Source organism: Mixophyes fleayi, chromosome 3, assembly GCF_038048845.1.
Source record: "Mixophyes fleayi isolate aMixFle1 chromosome 3, aMixFle1.hap1, whole genome shotgun sequence".
NCBI classification, from domain to species: domain Eukaryota; kingdom Metazoa; phylum Chordata; class Amphibia; order Anura; family Limnodynastidae; genus Mixophyes; species Mixophyes fleayi.
The window spans coordinates 137,398,102-137,419,627 of NC_134404.1; the positions used below are offsets into that span (position 1 = coordinate 137,398,102).

The 21,526-nt window shown below is 41.4% G+C and overlaps 1 protein-coding gene across 2 annotated transcripts in view; it reads left to right on the forward strand.

Moving 5' to 3' along the window:
* Positions 1–21,526, forward strand: part of CCDC150 (coiled-coil domain containing 150) — a 78,784-nt gene that overhangs the window by 27,848 nt on the left and 29,410 nt on the right. For both annotated transcript variants that reach the window (XM_075202424.1, XM_075202425.1), the window contains exons 12-17: positions 7,501–7,678; positions 8,438–8,506; positions 13,561–13,653; positions 14,258–14,341; positions 15,317–15,424; positions 15,506–15,568. In XM_075202424.1, coding sequence (XP_075058525.1) covers positions 7,501–7,678; positions 8,438–8,506; positions 13,561–13,653; positions 14,258–14,341; positions 15,317–15,424; positions 15,506–15,568 — 595 coding nt within the window. The remainder of the gene's footprint in view (positions 1–7,500; positions 7,679–8,437; positions 8,507–13,560; positions 13,654–14,257; positions 14,342–15,316; positions 15,425–15,505; positions 15,569–21,526) is intronic.

Consider the following 21,526-nt stretch of genomic DNA (forward strand, 5'->3'; position numbering starts at 1 on the left):
AATACTGCATCCTGGCCAATCGGGTGGTACAAATAGAGTGCACGAGAAGCACTGTCCGTTTTATTGAGCTCCTCAAGTCAGCATTACATCATCTTTAACATCACACCCATGTGGATGCATCTGGTACATCGGTGTGCATACACCAATGTCTGTATGATGTATGCACATCTTGCAGGTGGGGGAAGGGAAAAAGAAAGACTGCTCCTTTAGTCCTCCTCTTCACAAAACTCCACAGAGATAGGGCTCTGCTAATGCTAACCACTGTGCAACCACACTGTTATCAATCTCCATCTTCTGCATGCCCGTGTGTCCCCTGTTTTGGTTTGGGTAAGGATAGAACAACCTGTAGCCAAATCATCAGAATGCTGAGTGAAGCATAGGATATGTTTTAGGAGATATGATCTTGTGGGAGTCAGGGACCTTTCTATTTGTGTAATTGTTAGTGAGAACAGGGGCTGCATGTGATAGGGTCAGTGTCATGAAGTAAGGAGGGGAACGGAGACCAGCAGGAAGCTACAGACTGAAAGTTCTATTGTGGCGGAACCTGCAGGAGGCAGGTTCCCATATTGTCATCAACATTTATTTATATAGCACCAGTAAATTCTGTAGCACTTTACAATTGGGGACAAACCCAGTAATAAACAAACTGGGTAACAGAGACAAAGGGGTGAGAAGCCCTGTAGCACAGATTAGGTAGGGGATACTCCTGTAAAACTGTCTCATAAAACTGTTTCATATATATGTGCAGTTGACCCCACAATCTTCCCACATTAAAGTCCTGACATCCCACTTGTCATTTCCAGAGCACTCCATCGTGACACTGTCACTTTCCAAAAAATTAGAGGACTAGGCACATAAGGCTTCTCCTGAAACAGATGCACTTGTCAGTACAGTCACATTATTCTTTAATTTAAATTCGTTTTTTTTTTGCAATGTATACTAAAGAAAATAGATAGTATTAAAAGCTTTTGTAAAAGATTTTGTATTCTGTAACTGAATATTAATTGGTATTGAGAGTTCTGGCTGCAAAAAAATGCACTTTGCGTCAGGAATATCATACTTTCTCTGTCTTCCTTTGGGGGACACCGGGGACATTGGGTATAGAGTAGGGACAGGGCGAACTGGCACTTTAAACTTCTGTTTAACTAAGCCCTAGCTCCTCCCCCTCTATACCTCACCTCCTGTCCAGCCTCAGTCTAGTTTAAGTGCCCGGCGAAAGGTGCCCTGTGTCTGGGCTGCTCAGTAGTCTTCTTCTGTTACTTTTATTATTTTATGGCAGGAATCTGCTGTATGGAGGGGGGATAGGAGGTGCCTCAGTTGCCAGCCTCCCACTCCCAACGTTTTCTTGCCCTCCTAGAAGCCGGGCACAGTCGCCGCAGGCTGTGTCCGTCCTCCTGATCTGACAGTCAGATAGACTGCAGGCACTGCGTGGGGAGGGATGGCAGAAGGTAAGTGAAACCCTCTCCCAGCACAGTGCTGAGAGAGAAGGGTAGAAAATCGCAGTTTGTCCCTGAGCAGGCTGCTTCTTACTAGGAGCAGTCATTCTATGGAAAAAAAAAAAAAGATTCTATTTTTAGCTCAGGAGACAGGGTCAGGCAAGGGTCACTAACATAGTGAGCTCTGCTAGGCACTGGATTGTTGAATGGTACTAATTCAGTGCTGGGCCCTGGGGGAATCTATTACACTTCCTCCATGGTGGTCTCTCACTATTATGTGTGCAGACACCAGAATAAACAGCCAATTTATAGCTCCCCTTTTCTCTCCTGAGTCCTGATAGAAAGGTTTGGGGACTGTTATTTTCAAAAGTTTGTTACTTTTACTCTGTGGGGCTTTATTGGCTGTACTACAGGCTCACTTTCTGTTCAGTTTTTTGGGCTGCTTGTTATTTATATTGTGTTTTGTTACACTGTTTATTACACTGTTTTGTCCCATCTATTAACATGTCAGAAGGGGAAAAGCCACGCGTGGTAAAGCTGGTGTTACATCAATGTTGAGTTTCACCTGGGCTGTCTGTCACGTCAAGTTACCATCATGTCAGTCAGGCGCGCAGGCTCTGTGCGCAGCCTGCCGGCTTTCAAAGAGCATATGTGTAATACAGCAGCTGCTGCTTTACATACGGCAACACATGCCTGGGTTCAGTCTCTCTCTAATAAAGTGGCTAAACTTCCTCAGTTGGTGCTGTCACAGGCTGTGGTCGCTCCATCTTCTGATTCTGCTTGCACTGTAGCAACTGACATGGGTTCTAGTTCGATAAGTCAATTTTTGACTGTTTCTCCCTGGTGGAGTGTGTACAGCCTGCTTGGGTACAGGGAATTGCATCCTCTGTACAGGGTTTGGTTTAGGTTTCTTCCTCTTAGAGAGGATGTTACAATCTGTGGCACCATCTTCCTCACATAAGCGTAGGAGGATGACGCCACAACTTCAGGGAAAAAAGCCAGATTTGACTGTAGTTCTCAGAATAAAGGTAATTTAGCGGTGAATTCTGACATGGATGCTCCCTTGGCGAACCGAATGAATCTCCTCCACAACCAGAGTGTGGAGGAATTAATACAAGCTGTGTGTCAGGTACTTCACTTTTTGCACGTAAAATAAATAAATAAATAAATAATTCTTTCTTTTTTCTGGCTTCCTCCTTATTGAAAGATTTGTTGTCAGAGACTTGGACTTCCCCTGATAGCAAGTATTTCGGTGACTGCAGTCGGTTTATCCTTTTCCTCCTCAAGTTTTTTGCTAAATGGTAGACGCTTCCACGTGTGGATGCTGCAGTTACAAGGTTAGACAAGGTAACTACTATTCCTTGTCCTAACATAGCCACTCTTAAGAATGGTACAGACCATTAGGTTAAGGCCGTCCTTAAGTTCATTTTCGTGGCAGCATGTGCCTCTTTCAGGCCTGCTTTGGCATCTGCGTGGGTTAACAAAGCAGTAGAACGCTGGTCAAAACACCGTTTTCAAGGTTTGTTGGTAGGCAGGCCTTCCTCTGAACTGCTTCCATTAGTGGAGCAAATTCAGAGGGCGATTGATTATTTACGAGAGGCAGCTACATACGCGGGACTGATTGGTGCACGTATTTCTGCCTCTGCAGTTTCAGCTCGTCGTATTCTCTGCCTTAAGTCCTGGAAGGCTGATGGGGAGTCTGAAAAGGTTCTTGAGACCATACCGTTTTCTGGGGGTCTTTTGTTTGGACCTCAGCTTGACTCCATTATCAGCCAAGCTACAGGTGGAAAGGGCACTTTTCTCCCAGTTAATGCTCCCAAACAAAGATTATCCAAATTCCAGTCCTTTCAGTCCTCAGGAAGGTTTTGGGGTTAATATTCCTCAGGCCAATCTTCTACAGGCCAGTCATCCGCCCCTAGGGGTGGTTTGCTGCATGGGCACCAGGCCTAGTTGGCTTGACGTCCATCAGCAAAACCTGCAAACAAGCAGTCCGCATGATGGACGTTTTGCTCCTCCGCTGTCGCCAGTGGTGTGAGCTCGTCTTTTCTTGTTCAGGGATCAGTGGTTGCAATCTACTACCGATGTCTGGACTTGAGTGTAGTGGATTGAGGATACAAGATCGATCTGTTCTTTCTCCCAGACAGTTTTTGCCATAGGGCTTCCCACTTGTCCACGAAAGCGACTGGTTTTACGAGAAATGATTCTATCCCTCCTTTATTCCGGAGTGATGATTCCGGTGCCAGATTCTCAAAGAGGTTTGGGTTTTTATTACAACCTTTTTCTCATACTAAAACCAAAGGGCTTATTCAGACCAATTCTGACTGAAAATGTTTCAACACCCATGTCACAGTGCCCAGGTTCAAGATCAAGTCTTTGAGCTTGGTCATTCACGGCATGGAACTAGGAAAATTTATGGGGATTCTAGACATCAAAAATGCCTATCTTCATGTACCTATCTAGAGGGGTCATCAGTCCCTTTTGAGGTTTGCGGTTCGGTCACAGCACTAACAATTTCAGGCTTTTCCCTTTGGTCTGGCCACGACCCCCACGTATCTTCACAGAGATCATGCCGGTCGTGGCTGCTCTGCTAAAGTCCAAGAGGATAAAAATTGACTCTTGTCTGGACGATCTTCTTTTAATGACAGAGTCTCCAAAGGTGCTGTAGGCGACATATCCAAGTAGTAATCCAGACTCTACAGTTTCAGGGTTGGATTCTCAACTTCAAAAAGTCCAAGTTGCTCCCATCTCAGCAAATGATCTTTTTGAGTATTTTTATTTCACATCCGTCAAAATGGGTGTTCTTACCAACCAAGACAGGATTCTAGCCTTGTAGAACAGGGTAAGATCTTGGTTGGAGGCAAGGTAGCCTTCGGTACATTTCGCCATGAGCGTTTTTGGCAACATGGTATCGACTTTCTAGCCGATCCAGTTTGCTCAGTTTCATGCACGGCAGTCCCAGTTGGATCTTCTGTTGCAATGCAACAAATACCATCTGAATCTGGCGGCGCAGGTATTTCACCTGTCTCCGCAGACCAGTTAGTTGCTTTTTTGGTGGTTACATAAACAGATTCTCGCCAGGGGACGCAATTTATCAATTTAAAATTGGACTTTAATCACAAAGGATGCCAGCCTTCGAGATTAGAGGTCTTCTGTCTTCATGCTCGGTTTCAGGGTTTTTGTACTCAAAAGGAATCCAAGCTTCCAATCAATGTATTTGAACTGTGAGCAGTCTTCATGCTCTTATAAGCGCACAACACTTGCTGCAGGGAAGGCCAGTGAAGATTCAGTCAGACCATGCCACGTCAGTGGCATACCTCAATCATCAGAGTGGTACCAAAAGTCCCTTGGCCATGCGGAAATTGTCCCTTCATCCTAAGGTGTTTTGTCAGTTGGTGGAATGGTGCGGTCACCCGAAAATCGACATGGTGGCACCTCGGATGAACCACAAGGTTCTCCTCTTCTTCTCCCGTGCAAGAGATTCTATGGCTGTTGCAGTAGACGCCATGTCTGTCCCTTGGAGGTATTGCTTAGTTTACCTTTTTCCACCGGTAGCCATGCTTCCAAAGATGTTAAGAAAGGTAAAGAGAGAGGGTGTTCCAGTTCTTCTGATAGCGCCGGATTGGCCGCAGAGGGCCTGGTACACCGACGATCTCGGACCTGTCGGTTGCCGCTACGCCCAGATCTATTAACTCAAGATCCCCTTTTGTCATCTACGTTTACAACGTCTAGCTTTAACGGTGTGACTGTTGAAGCTATGATCCTAAGCACTAAGGTGTTTCCGAACTTGTGGTGCAAACCATGCTTTGTGCTTGGAAACCAGCCTCTGCAAAGATTTCTCATCGAGTCTGGAAAACTTTTATTGACTGGTGTAAAAAGAAGGGATGTCCTACTTCTTCTTTTTGCTTGGCCAGGTTACTTAGGTTCTTGCAGGAGGGGTTGGATGCAGGTTTGCGCCTTAGTTCTTTTTAAGGTCAGGTGTCAGCTTTTTCTGCCTTCTTTCAAAGAAAACTTGCTGTCATTCCTTATGTGCACATTTTCATTTAGGACGTTCTCCATGTACAATCTCCATATGTTCCTCCAGTACCACCATGGGATTTGAATTTGGTGTTGAATGCTTTACGGCATCCGCCTTTTTGAACCCTTGAATGCAGTGGAATTCAAATTTCTATCCTAGAAAACGGTTTTGCCCATTTCTACGGAACGCACAGTTTTCAGAGCTTGCTGCTTTATCTTACAAGTCTCCTCTTCTTGTTTTTCATAAAAACAGGACAGTTCTTCGAAACAGGACCTCTTTCCTTCCTACGGTTGTGTCTGGTTTTTATCTAAATCAGCACATTGTCATTTCGGTCCTGAATGATTTTATGTATTCAGTTTAATGATATTTATATTGGTTTTCTCAATGTTGTCCGAGTCTTCCGAATTTATGTGCAGAGGTCTCAGAAGATGCGCAAGACTGACCATCTTTTGAGTCTCTATCATGCTCACAAAAGAGGGCTGACTAGCTTCTAAAGTAATTATTGCTAGGTGGATTACGGCTGTTATTCGTCAAGCTTATAGTAAGGCTGGGGAGCCTGTCCCAGATAATCTATGCAAGTACTCTACAGGGTCTGTAAGTGCTTCCTGAGTGGCCCGCTATGGTGGTTCCAGAGAACAGCTGTGTAAGGCGGCCACGTGGTAGTCTGTACACACATTCACTAACTTTTACAAGTTTAATGTGTTTGCATCCAAGAATGCAAGTTTTAGAAGAAAGGTGTTCCGTGCCATTTTTCCTGAGCGTTCCCTCCTGTAGGGCAGCTTTGGGATGTCCCCAATGTCCCCGGTGTCCCCCAAAGGAAGACAGAGAAAATGGGATTTTTATACTTGCGTAAAATTCGTTTCTCCTAGTCCATTGGGGGACACCGGGCGCCCACCCTTAACGATCTAGTTTCTCCTATTGTTTGACATGTAGTCTTGTTGGTAAGAGAATGTTGTTGTTTGTTAATTTTATTCACTTTTCCTGTTTCTCTCTATCTCGGCTTCCTGTGGGCTTGGTTAAACATAAACTGAGGCTGGACAGGAGGTGGGGTATAGAGGGGGAGGAGCTAGGGCTTAGTTAAACAGAAGTTCGCCCTGTCCCTACTTTATACCCAATGTCCCCAGTGTCCCCCAATGGACTAAGAGAAACGGATTTTACGTAAGTATAAAAATCCCATTGTTCACAGAATAGCTAGATCAGATCTTTACCACATGGAATATTTCAGGGATTGTGATCATTAGTGTCCCAAACACGTGTGTGATTGTTACTGAGGGTAAAGCTGCATGTGATAGTGTTAAGGGGGAAATGGAGGCAATCAGGAATCAGCTATCAGATTGTTGAAAGAATAGTGTTCTGAGGCTCCTGCCACACTGGTGTCGGAAGATAGTGGTGTCAAATGCTCTTTTGTATGGCTCAAAAATCTTTATACATCAAACTCATTTGGTCGGTTTGTTTTCTAGCATAACAAAACAAAAGTTGTTGTTGTTGTTGTTGTTATTATCTTTTATTTATAAGGTGCCCCAAAGGATCCGCAGCAAGGTACATGACATATACAGAAAGCAGTGATCAATTACACATAACATGATGCATGAAGATCAAAATACAAAGACCAGACATACCTCAAAGTGTTTCAAACCTAATCATAGAAATGACAAAAACAACTTGTACCACAGTAAAATAATGTTATTATTCCTTGCCTGACCCACATGTTCTGTGTGGTGGAATAGGACAATGCTCCTTACATTTTATCATTGTTTATTTATATAGCGCTAATCAGCTTACGTATCTCTGTACAGAGAATGAATATGTAATCATTCACATTGATCCCTGCCCCCCTTACAGTCTAAATTCCCTACCACACAAAAACACACACTAGGGTCCATTTTGTCATAAACCAATTAACCTCCCAGTATGTCTTTGGACTGTCATTTTCAGCCAAACCTGTTTTGTTTTTTGTTTTTTTTTGTTTTTATGTCTCTTCTAAATTGCAATGTAATGTAACGCCCTTATGGCACATCATTAACTATTTGGGGTACACCTTAAACACAGAGAGATACTCCGTGCAGAACACACAGAGTGTCGGAGAAAAGATGCACATGCAGAGAAGAAAAACACTGTGCAAAAGGAGATACAGGATTCCACCATTGCTCGACTGAGAGCTGACCTGGACTTTGCGCTAAGGGATAGAGCAACTTTAATAAATGAGAACATACAGCAACGAAAGGAGGTAACAGAGAGTAGAAAATGTCTTGACTGAACTAATAAACATTATTTGTCTATGATAGACTCCACTATCTCAAACACTGCTTTGTTAGTGGATCTATATTTATTACTCGCTAAGCTTATCATGTTTGCATACTCTACTGTCACCAAAAACCTCAACATTTCAACACATGTTTACTATATTCACTTATATAGAGTTGGCATGCTATGTAACCTCTTTATCTGGATCTTCTTATATCTAATTTAGTGTGTATTAAATACCTTCTGCGTAACTGTGTTACATCATTTTCTTTGTTGATAAACTTCATATGTTTCAGCTATAAAATAAGTTATGATATTAAGCACGCATGTTACCCTCATGTGACTGTTAAATAACAAGTGTGGAATTTTGCCCTGAGAAGCATGGCCTACTCCATTAAGCATGTATTCCTTCTACTATTAGATGAGTGTTGTGGAGGTTCCCTCGGTTTGCATATGGTATGGAGAAGATGGTTTCAGTCTTTCAAAGCATTTTTCTATATTTTTAAGTTTGGCATATGAGTGTAACCTCCTTAGTACTTCATTATGGGTAGATATGTTTCAGAATTTCTGTGTGATTGTTTTATATGTGTATGTTTACTGCCGTTTGACCACCTTTTCTGGACCCATCTATCTGCAGGCTCTGTGACAATTGCTGGTGTCTGAGCCCTATTTGGCCATCTTTATACCTGCACAATTATTAGTAAGAATTCATATTTCTTGTTTAATTTCCTGCTTTCTGCAGGTAGCTAATGCTCAAAGTGATTTTCAGGAGACAAAACAAAATCTGGAGGTTCAACTGTCTGAAAATAAGGTAATTTTATATAAACGTAAGTCAGTATTACTTTCATGGGTGTTGTCCAAAGCCTAGGGTAGGTATTTATTTGGCCTCCATGCCTGTGTACTTATGCTACATTCAAGTGGGCCCATTAGCTACATATTAAAAGTAATTTCTTTAATTTTTTAGTAACTATTTATAAAAATAGAAAAGTGAAAGTGTCAATGAGTAGCAAAAGAAAATATGTACAAAAGAAAATCACTAAGGGAATTGTTAACAAATGAAAAGTCGGAGATAAAATATCCGATGCAACATATTATACTGCAGGATGTTCCACCAGCAGGATCAAAAACAGTGGGCCTATTATTATTATTATAGTAAATTTATGAGGTGCCACAGTGGTTCTCAGCACCGTGTAGTAGGGGAAACGGGACATACATAAAACAAGAACATACAAGGCATGCAAAATAAATGCAGACATGAAAACAAAGGGTATGGAGGAGCCTGCTCATTAGAGAGCTTACATCTAAGTGGGAGAGGCACAGCTGAAACAAGAGGAGTGAGTGTGGTTCAGGGTGAAGATTGGGACAACTGCAATGTATTAATGTGAATAGTATCATCCGGGATAAGATAATCTCTGGAAAAAAAATAGATGGGTTGTCAGAGGGCGTCTAAAGATTTTAAGGCTGTTGGAAAGTCTGATTGGGCCTGGTAGGGAATTCCATAAGTGGGGAGCAGCACAGGAGAAATCTTGTAGGCTGGAGTGAGAGGAGGTTACCAGAGACGAGACAAGGCGCAGGTCAGAGGTAGATCTAAGAGGGCGGGAGGGAGTCTATGTTGATATGAGATTTGAGATGTATGAAGGGGTGGTGGTGTTGCCCATCCTCCATATCCTAAGACTATGCAGGTTTTATATCTACTTCTATTTCAGTTAGGCCTTTATACTACTTCTAACTTTCTGTATTCCACCTTATTTTGCAATTTGTTATGCTTACTAGTTGGAGTTCCCAGGTGGAGGAGAACTTTTGGAGAGAATTACTTAATATATAGTTTTGTTTTTCATTGGTAATAATAATTCTCTTTCATCAAATCATGAGACACTGCTGCCATAGGGTATAGAGGTGGTTCACAGGAGATGGACACTTAGGAGTTAACAGAGTCTACAGTTTTTTCTAAATGAACAAGGAGTTGGACGATATATCTATGGGTTGCCTATGGCAGCCTGGTTAGCAATTTTGTATTTTAATCGTATTTTATTTATATATTTTTTTTAACTTTATTTGTAGTGCTGCTCCGTCAGTTTGATCTCACTCCTGTGCGAGAGTGTAATTCACTCATTGGGAGGAGGTGGAGCTGGGTCTGGCTTCACCACCCCTTCCACTGTCCCGCTTACAGTGCTCCATAGGGCATATCTCCTCACTAATTAGAAAGTTAGTGAAGGACGATCCCAATTAAGCTGGTGCCAAGCAGCATCGGTTTTCAAAATGGCGGTTGTGTTCTGGAGCAGAGAAGATAGACAGTAACATAGATCTCCTGCTCACTACGAGAGCTATGGGGGGGGACTATATCAGCAGCTCCCCCGGCTTCCTAAAGGACCAAGGGCTTTGGTTAATGGTCAGGTAGATCCCCTCTGTAAGGCTGAAGCTACTAGAGAAAGGAGGGCTGGCTGGGGCTCTCACAGGACTGGACCTGAGGGAACACAATCGTGCTTTTGTTACCTTCTTGATGGGCATTCTTTCTGATATTCCTGTCGGGCTGTAAAGAAATCATACCCCACTTTCATCTTATAGGGGTGGAAGATGCATTGCTAAGGCTTAGCTTTATCTCTCTGATTCCTCTCAAGAAGGCTCCTTCTGTTAATTTCTCTGGGAAGCCTTTTGGGGATGAGGTACCAAAACCTTTCCTGTCTTTTTGCGTGTGTGTTGTTTGTTTACCAGTACTGTCCATTTCTGCCACTGTGGTCTCTATCTGTCTATCTGTTTGAGAATATTTTATTCATTCTTGGGGGTAAATGTATTAACCTCCAATACTAGCAAATCGATGATATTAGGCAATTTTGAAGGCAAAATATAAAATGGCAATGTGTTTAAAGGCAAAACTTGCCTTTACCCCTAAATGCTAGATTCTAAAATTGTTTGTTTTTTGTGGTATTTTTTTATCATATCGCATAACTGGACCAGTTCCAAATCAAAATCTGGAGATGGAAAAATCTGTTGTTTATTTAACCTGCTCCAGGTGCCACACAAATCTCCTAAATGGATGGTAGGTACCAGATGCCCTGTGTAGAGCTTATGGGGCTGGAAACTATAGCACTAGCATGTCTGGGGAGAACAGAACGTAGCTGAGATGGCGAAGTTTATTTGGGCGACATCTCTATCTGTTGCTGAGTTAACTAAACTCGAAGCGCGTCCTAGGGAGTTGACTGTGAGTCCTGCCTATTTTCCCTTGAGACTGATTCTCCATCTTGGGAGAATACCAGCCATATCTTAATTGATCACGTCTCTGCGACCCAGTCTGAATCACTTTGGTTCAGAACTTTAGAAAAATATGTTATGGGGTTGACGCGTGTCTTTTCTTTGCTGAAAAAACTAGTTCAGATTGCAACAGCTCAGAGACCACGTAAACATCAACATGCTACCCAGATTTGCTTCAGGGAGGATTCTGATTCAGAGTTCGTCTTACAGTAGGAAGGTGAACTGTTGGGTGATTCCACTTGGAAAGACCCAGCAGTGTTTAAAAGAGAGGAGCAGTTCAGGGGACAGGGCATTGACAATCTGGTCTTGGTTAGACCTGTAGGACTCTCCAGACTCTGATGCTGCTTTACTTAAAAGGAAAAATAAACTGTTAATCTCTTTTTCATCTTCAAATGCTGCATAGATTTCCTATTGTATAGCCTTTGAGATAGCAAAATGGGAATTACAACCTAAGGTGGACACACCTGTGGTGCATCTGTCAAAAATCGCCCACAATATACATTTCAGATGCCACTACACGTAAAGATGGTATGGATTTGAAATGTGGACGTACATTAAAATCCATCTTTGCGGCATCAGGGGCTGCCTTAAGGGCCCATGTTAGCCTCTGTCTTGGTTAACATGGCCATTGATAAATGGTCAGAGCAGTATGCAGCTTTCATTCAAAGTACATTGCAAAACGCATTTTTGCAAAGTGGTCCAGGTCCAATCTTAGATTAGCTTCTCAGTTCATCAGTCTATCTCCATAAAATTATCTTTCTCTTCCGTGATGGTTGAAGACCGACAACCTGAATAAGGGCCGGGACTGGCCATTGTAACTACGAACGCATGTCTTCAGGGATGGGGAGCTGTGACCTTGTATCTTCGGTTGCAGGATCTGTGGTCCAGACAGGAAGCTTTACTTCCCATCAATATTCTTAAGCTCAGATTAGTATCAAACACTCCATCTTGTGCTCAATCTGTTCTGAAAGGCAAATAAGCCAGAATCCAGTTGGACAATACCACGGCTGTGCATATATAAGGAGGAACCAGGAGTCCAGAGCCGTCAAAGCTCCTCGTAAACGTGCAGGATTTAAAAGCGTTGTTCAATGCTCTAGTCCGAGCACACCAGTTTTTACAAGGAAGGGCCTTAAAGATCTAGTCAGACGCCCTTTATTCCATTCACCTTCGTAATACTGACCTTTCCTGGTTCACCTCCTACCTTTCCAAAGGCTCCTGTCTGCCACTGGCTCCTCCCACCCTGACCCTACCCGTTGCGGTTGCACAAGGGTCCATCCTCTGCCCTCTTCCCTTCTCATACACCTCCACCCTTGAAAAACTAATCAACTCCTTCAGTCTCCAGTACCACCTTTATGCTGACCACATCCAAATATACTTCTATTCCCCTGACTTTTCCCATTCTCTCCTCTGAGATATGTCAAGCTGTCTCTATGTCATATCATTGTGGATGTCCCAACATTATTTCAAATGTAACATGTCCAGAACTGAACTCATCATCTTCCCTCCCTCATCATGACAACACTATGCTTTCCTCTGTTCCTCATGTCTGCTGCCTATATTTCATTATTTTAACTCCTCATACTTCACTCCCTACATCCAGTCTCTTACCCAAACCTGACATTTCCACCTGTGCAACATTGCCAGGATTAGACCTCTCACCACTAAAACTCTCATCCACTCTATCATTATCTTTTGCCTCAACTAATGCAACCTACTTTTGTTTGGCCTCTCTGTCACCTGCCTCTCCCTGTTACACTATGTTAAGACTGATTATCCTCTCTCACCGATCCGCTTCTGCCTCCCATCTCTTTCAATCACTACACTGGCTCCTTATTCCCTTCAAAATCCAATTCAAACTCCTCACCCTCATGCTCATACTTCCGTCTCCAAGACTTCTCCCCATCACTCCACTTCTTTGGAACTCTCTCCCAGGTTCAAAAAGATCAGCCTCCAATGCTACAAATGCTCCTTAAAAGCTCAACTATTCATCAAAGCCTATAAGTTCTCCTTCTAATTCCTCCCCCACTGACCCTCCCTCCTCACACCAACATCCTCACTCCTTGTGTCCCCCTTCAGATTATAAGATCTCACGAGTAGCGTCCTCCTTCCTCTTGTCTTCCTACCTGCTCACATCAAGTTCACCCATGTGTACTGTTTATGACCATAGTACTGTCTTATACTGCCTCTTGCTATTTTGCCTCCATTACATCCTTCTTTTGTCCTATTCCCTGTTATGCAATATTTGTTATGTAATATCGTATGTAATATTTGTTAGGTATCCTCCTCTCCCCATTGCACTGTGGACCTGTGTGGTGCCTTGTAAATAAACAATGATAATAACATGGATACACAATAGGCATGAGATTCCTACTACCTAATAGGTATGAAACATATATGCCTTGAGAGAGGGAAGTTAGCTCTGGAATGTCAATTATGCCTCTAGCAAGTACATTAAAGGTGTATACCTTCAATGCAATCCGCATGCTGCCATTTACCCATATTATTTATGTTACAGTGGGAGTTTACAAGAAACCAACTTCTTCTCTTTTTGGATTTGTTTCTAATGTTCATGTTGTCATGTCTTATGCTATACCTCACTTTCTACTTATGTTGCAGCTGGTGTTGGAAACTGTTCAGAGTTCTCTTTTGACACAAGAGCAGGAAAATAAACAGCTTGTGGAGCATGTGGCAGTGTTGGAGCAAGAACAGGTAATCAATGTGTTTCATAAAATAACTGAACTAAAGTCATAGTGAGTGTAATAGGTGGGACTGCGCTGCCACACTGAATGTATGCTGCAGCCTGCGGGAGAAGTGAGGGGGTGTGTCCCAATCCCCAAGGTGATAATGGTAATCAATATACTCCCAGGCGTCTGGGAGTATTTGAATTAAAGTCATGATTTATTTAAGATTCTTTTGTTTCACCATATTGTCTCGTCTTCAGTTTTTTGAGCCAATGCCAAATATATGCTATGCTTTTTCCACATCATTCAGTTCAATGTAAGCTCCAATGGAGCAGGGAGTGATGTGAATGACAAATATTCACTGTACAGCGCTACGGAACTGGTGGTGCTATATACATAAATGATGATGATGATGATGATGAATGTTCCATCTTAGTCTCTTGCTCATTTGATTAATTGTTTCATCATCTTCTAAATGCATTATATATATATATATATATATATATATATATATATATATATATATATATATATATATATATATATATAAGGCATTCTAGCCAACATTCACGTTTTTCATGCATGTGCGTCGCCATTTTCTCTTTGTATGCTCACGTTCTTTTCATTCATAGCATGCCAAGAAGCAAGTGGAATTATTGCTGACTGAACTAACCGATAGCAAGAATAAACTGGCATATGAAAAAGGGAAAATGCAGGTGAGCTGTGGGAAAAGTTTTTAAACAAAATCATGTATTTTTTATTTTAAAAATCAGATTCTAATTTATGTTTATCAAAATTACTAGAGAAACCTGGTGGTAAACGCTTTAAATTAAACTGAAATATAATGGCTAAATTACTTTATTAGCAGAATCACATGTAGAAATTTTAACAACGAAGTATAATGAATAAATTACTATATTATCAATCACTTTACTAAAGGAACTAAAGAGTTTTTTTTATACACTACAATATATGTATAACTTCTTCCATCGACGTTACATTGCTGGGTATGGTCCCCGCAAGAAGCACTGATATATGTGACTGTAAATAACTGTCACAGTTTCCAGACCAACCAGCAGGTCACATGTTCCAAGTCACCCAGCAGGGTTGCAAATAACGGTCATAGTTTATAGACCACCCAGCAGGTCACATGTTCCAGGTCACCCAGCAGGTGCACAGGGAGAGCTCACTAATTGTCACAGTTTCCAGAGCAACCAGCAGATGCACAGGTGTTTTGTCAACTGTCACATTTTCCAGAGGACAATGGTAATGCATTGTTGTAAACGGCGCGCAAACATTTTGCAAAATAACTCTGAAAGATGCAACTGATTATAACGCCAATTTTGCTGCAAATCTACAGACCAAGACCTTTAATTTGGTATATGATGTACCCTCTTCAGACAACCGCATCTTAGAAATTAGCCACTTCTATAAATCGTACTTATGCTATTAATATATATATTTGGATTTACAAGTTAGAGATCCAATAAGTTACATTATTCTCAATGGATTAGTATTTAGCATACTTTTATTATAAGATGATCAACAAAGGTCATCTCAGATTGTTATTAGAAGACATAATAATAAATTCTATTTAGGCTTGTAGCTGAAACATTATGGGTAGTTCAGTTATTGTGTTATCCTTCTTGATTTTATAATACCATGTTCTGATTTTGCTCCTCTAAATGCAGAGTACAATAGAGCATTTGCAGTCTGAATTGCAGTCTTTCTGTGATGCTCAGTCAGAGAACTCCAAGCTTCGTAAACTCAGTGCTGCCCTACAGACCAAGTACACACAGGTGAGCAGTGACACATGTAGCATTCCATAAATGCATATATGATTAACATGTTCACACTTTTTTTTTTTTTCCTCAATCTAGACAAACTCAGAACTTGACTCATGCAAAATTCAACTCCAGAGAACAAAGGCTAAATTGCAGCAGGTCAGTTCTAATGCTGGGTACACACTACACTGTTTTCGTCCAATAATCAGCTCAAACAGCCGACATACGACCGCTCGTTCAAAAGTCGGGTCAGTGTGTGTAGTGGCACGATGGTCGAAACTCTGCCCAAATGGGCGATTGTCGCCTAATTTGGTTGGTGGTACCGTTTAATATTTTCGTTCCAATCTTGTTTCCGTTGTGCAGTGTGTATAAACTTACGTCCGATCCACGACAATCCTCCGATACTTCCTCGACCTAGGGGGCGTGTGTATGTAAAATTTTTGATGTCTGTCCCAGTCCCATGTGGTGCGGATGATGTCTGTCCCAGTCTATGTTGGCAATGTATTTATATTTACTCTTTCTAAACTTTAACCTTTATAAACTATTAAAGTTATATTAACCTTTATTAACTTATAATTGAGAAGTACCCAGAATAATCCACACAGTGTTCATGCAACATTTTTATTGCAGGAAAAAAGGTACAAAATTTTTTACACACACAGCTGTCTGAAAGACCCGCATGAGAAGTGAGTGCGCCCATACCAATCAGAGCGCAGAGTACTGCAGAGTTTTATTTTTAGTATTTTGTATTTTTAAAGGTGCTACTGGTTTGTGGCAGAACAGGTCTTGATGTCGCTTGGGTTTCTATTCCCTTTGATTTCTTTATCTACGATACAAGGAAATAAAAAAATGTTTACCATTTAACTTCTATATCTGTAATTTATATTCAACGACATAAATACTCTCATTTTCTCACCTTGCACACTGCTCGAGATCAGTTTATATTTTGGCCCCTGTGGCGAAATCGCAATAATAGCAGGCTTAACCTCCATACATTCTGGTAAACAGGCGCCATTTTGGTTATTATAACGGTACAGGTATGTGCCCAAAGCATTTAGCTGTCTATACATGTTCACTGAAATACTTTTGTGTAGAACTTCTTTAGTATATTTTTTTTTTTCAATTTTTTCTTGTTTTCTAACAGGTGTAACATTAGTGGTATCTAAACAGGCCTTCTCACCGTTAATTCTTCGTTCTGACACAAAAAAATTAGGTTTCAAATTAAGCGTTTACATTGCTTTATGTGACACTAGAATGAAATAAAGTCCTTCTAGCAGGTACACTACATGTGCTACTGACCTTTTTTAATGTCGTTGTCGCCCTGGTCCAGTACTTTTACCATCATCTCCACCTCTCTTGGGCTCATTGGATTTGCTGTTTGCTCTTCTTGAGCATCTCCATCCCCCACCCTAACTTTTTCAACATTTTTTAGCCCTTCCAGCACCATCTCTGACTCTATCTCCATCTCAATAGCTGCAACCCCCACTGACACCTTCTCCTCACCCACAACCCCGACTAACACCTTCTCTTCAACCTTAACACCTACTGACACTTGCTCACTTGCCATCTTCACACGCTCCTCTGCGCCAAACAGGTTCCTCTGTCATTTTATACACTCAGACATGGGCGTTCGTTTCTGCTGTGGACCAATCAGCTATGATGCACGCCGAGAATGGAGCATTCCATTACATACGAAGGGATTTTTTTATTAGGGAATAATCATTGCATTGCACTTTAGCAGTTAAATGTTTTTCTAAATTTTATGTCTGTTACTAAACTTCTATTTTATATGAATGAATGAATGAAGAGACATTGTTGCCTTCTCTTATGCAGCTTTGGGAGTTAACTATAGCGAAACCTCTGCCCCTTTATGCTAATGTCTTTGATATCGCGTTACATTTCCCGCAAATGTCGCTGCAGTGTGTACAAAATTTAAATAATTGTTCACGACAACATGGCTGTAAAAAGTCGCTAAAGGGACGTCCGCTCTTCCCTTTATCATCCTAAACAAAGGCTAGTGTGTATGCAGTCCATGGACCGAGCGATCGGACCATCGGTCGCATTGAAAATCGCTCGGCATAAAAAGTTGGTCGAAATTTCTGTAGTGTGTACCCAGCTTAAGAGGAATGTGGATAATTGTATTCTTTTGCCAGCCTGAGTCTACATTGTGTACAGTTATGTCCTCAAAAGCAAGGGCAGGTTAGAAAAAAATTGCAAGACCTTTTTCTTTCCTGTATATCGTGTTAAGTGCAATAATTTACTTTTTCCTTTAGCAGTAGAGGGACACAGATGTTGGAGACACGGGACTGTTTGCTCTTACTTTATATTATTATTTTACACTATTTGAGGAACAGCTTCAGCTGTCCCCTGCAGCGTGGCAGGTGGGTGTTTATTTAGTTTTCACCTTACTTCCTCTGCCCGCTCTCACCCTAATATCTCTCAGTAGGACATTTCTGGTGTCACCCAGTGGCGCAGACTAGCAGGATAAGAAGTCTTTTATTCCTTACTGAAATGCCCTGCAGTTCATTATTAATTGAGGGACAGTTGAGTGCCTTGTTGAACAATCCAAAATGACAACCATCAGGAACGGTGGCTACAATATAGACTAATAGTCTGTGGAAGCGCAGGTATCAAGGAGGATTTTCGTAAAGAGTCACACTTAGCGTATGCAGAACTGAGACCTGCACATGTGACATGGACCATCAAACAGCAGGAGCACTACCAACAGCTCCTGTGCAGAAAGTGTGGTTACAGTGAAGTGATTTGTCTTTTCCACTCTTGCTCTGTAGCTACCTAGTGGGTGGCATGTAAGGCTTACACCAATTTAAAGAGCTGCAGCTTAGTACAGTGTTCGTTTTACAGATCTTCACTGACCCCCGTGTTTAAATTTTGGTTTTGTATTAAGTTCGTGTTTTGGTTTTGGAAAATCTGCTCTTGCGTGTTTTGGTTTTTGTTATGGATCTGTATTTTTTTAAAAAATTGCTAAAATATGTTAAATTCCCATAATTTGGCTCTTTTTTTTTTTTTTGTTCCTACATTATTATTAACCTCATTAGCACTAATTTCCAGTCAGTTATGAACACCTCACAGGTCACAATGTTATTTTCATCCACTCTTGGCCAAAGACTGCAGTGAGCTGGCTGGATACAGAGCAATGACACAAACACACGGCAGTTCACAACGCATCTAGGAAATATTGCCACACAGCAGTGGCAGTAAAGAAAAATGGTGCAAGAATGATTTGTCCCTGGGCCCTCCCACCCTCTTTATGTTCGATATTAAGAAGGACATGAACAATTTAACAAAAAAAGCACCTCCAGCGACAAGGAGTGCCACTTTTGTGGTTGAAGTTTTGTTTGGGTTCCTACAAAACAAGCTACCAATAGCTTAGCTGCCTTAAGCCCAACAGTACTGTCAGTGAACTCTACCGTGGCAAGATGTTGTTGTCCTCCTCACCCTCATCAGTGTACACAGCATCCTCACACAATATTAATTCATTACCCTTGAGATCCACCATTACAGATGTCTCTGTACTTTGATGTAATTGTCGGTAAAGGCCTTCGTCGTCGAATTTGTAGTTCATGTTGATGAACATCATCTTTTCCACATTTTTAGGAAGTAGCCTCTTACGCCGATCGCTGACAAGGTTCTCTGCTGTGCTGAAACGTATTTCTGATTACACACTGGAGGATGGGCCGCTTAGGTATTGCAAAGCGAGTTTGTACATGGGTCTCCAAATTGCAATTTTTTCCTCCCAGTATGTAAAGGGACTGTCTGACATGTCTATTTGTATGATGTCATTAAAATAATCCTCCACCGTCCTTTGGATGTTGATAGTAGGATAAGGTGAAGTTATGGCAGAGGTGTCACGGTTTTTGGCCAATTTTTTTAGACCAGACCAGATGTCAAAATGTTGTGCTGAGTCATCTGCATCATCCCTGGGTCTGTTGGGAAATCTAAGTTTTTTTCCTAGCAGCAGTTGCCTGAGAAACTGAAGGAGGAGACATCGTCTTGTCACGTACCACTTGAGCTGTCAACTTGGTCACCAGAAGCTCTTTGCCTCTCTTGAGATCTGGGTCATTTGGAAATAAAGAGAAGACATAGCTCTTAAACCTAGGATCAAGCATAGTCGCCAAAATATAGTAATCCGATTTTTAAGATTTTGATAACTCTTGGATCCAGGCGAAGCGAATAAAGTACTTGATCTACAAGTCCGACATACTTGGCATAATTGCTTTGTTTCATCTCCTCCTTCAGTTTCTCAAGCTCATAGCACTTGTGGATAGACTCTCCTCAAGGATTTGTGTCGTTTCTGAATCAACATACAGTTTCTTCTACTGCCTTGCTGTTTTTTTCCAGCTCGGCTTTTACACTTAAAGGTATTTGGGCACCTCTTTTTGTCTCAGAATGACAAGGTCTTGCATCATTATGACTGCTCTTTCAGAAAGATGCCTCACTGACAGTTGCAGAACTAGCACTAATAGAGAAAGCCGAAAGCATGTGTAGAATGGCATGTTGGCAATTTTATGTCTTTCTACAGTTTACTTTGCCTTGATTGCAGGTGTTTTTTTTTCTTTACTAAAGTAAAAGCTTTTTTTTTTTTTACATTTCTGTTTCCCTAACTTAAAACCACTATGAACTTGAACATAGGCTTTAGCAGATGACGTAGAGGAATTAGTATCTCATGACTGGTGCCAGCGCCTGCTTGGTGCTCCTGGTCTTCTGTGGACTTATGTGAATTCATATAGATGGCACAGAGCACTGTGACTTTAGAATGAAGAGTGATAAGAACACTGTCTGCTACCCCTGTTTCTGTGTTATCAATGGCACTTAGCAATGTCACTGGAGACTGCCAAGATCACTGTCACCACTAATGTTTCTGTTTGAGCAATGACACTGGCCAACTGCACTGGAGACTGCCAAGAACGCTGCTACTCCTTCTGTGTCTGTCTCTTAAATGATGCCGGATATCCGTGGATGGTGGTTCATATAGAATCCAAAACTTGTGAGATCCAACCATGCAACAATAACATTTTGCCTCTTTTTCAGTTTCGAGGAAGCACGAATGTACCAAGCCGACTCAGCGCGGTACTCGCATCCGCAATGTTCGGATCAGTTTGGTTTTCAGAAAACCGAGCCTGATCATCTCTAGTTACTTTCTTTTCCTTCTAAGATGTAGGTATGTGCAGTTCTCAGAAATCAATGTCTAAGATGAGGAGCGCTAGGCCTCCAACTTTGGGGGTTCACAGTTATGTACTTGCCAAATGTAAGGCTAAATTACCTGAGGAACCCCTTACCCTTTTTTCCAGGGCGACTTGGCATTTAAGAATTTTTTCCACCTATTGCTTCCTAGTCAGACAATGACATCCTTCAAGGATTCCTTTAACAAGAGGTCAAGGAGTTTTCTAAAGATCCTATTTTCTGCCTAGGATTCAGATACACTGCCTTGTCACTGCAAGGTACAATGCGCATACCTATTTCATCTTACCCAATCTACTATTTGGGATTGTTAACCCAGGACTCCTCATTGTTCCAGCATTAATATCTATTTGAATACACGCAAATTTCAATTTTTTTTACATCAATCTAATATCACCAGCAAAATCAGCTTTTTGATTCTCTTGTGATCAGCCTGATGGTTGGATTTATCCGCATATTATTAGTCATATTTATGTGTAGGTGCATCTACCATTATTATGTTTATTACGGTATTTAAATTATACTTAAGTGGTATTTTCATTTAATGTGGTTTTTGTATTAAGTTCACATTGTCCATGTGGATTCGTGTTGATATACAATAAATTATATTATATTTTTGCAGTGCACAAGTATTTCCAGTGAATAGGATGACCATTGCATTGTTGTGTTTATGTATTTTAATAATTTGGGACTGCAGACCCCAAGCATTGGCACCTTATTAACAGTCGCGCAGAAGGTTTATTTTATATATTTTATTTAGTAATTTCTCTTTCAAAGGGTTGATATAATTTCTGAACAAACTGTGCACTATCATCTGATATTGCTTGTGGCTGGTTGGGACTTGACTCTGAGTGTGGTTCCAAATGTGCAGTTTCACATATGTCCTGTCCAAAAATCCAGTTCTGCATTTGTGGAACA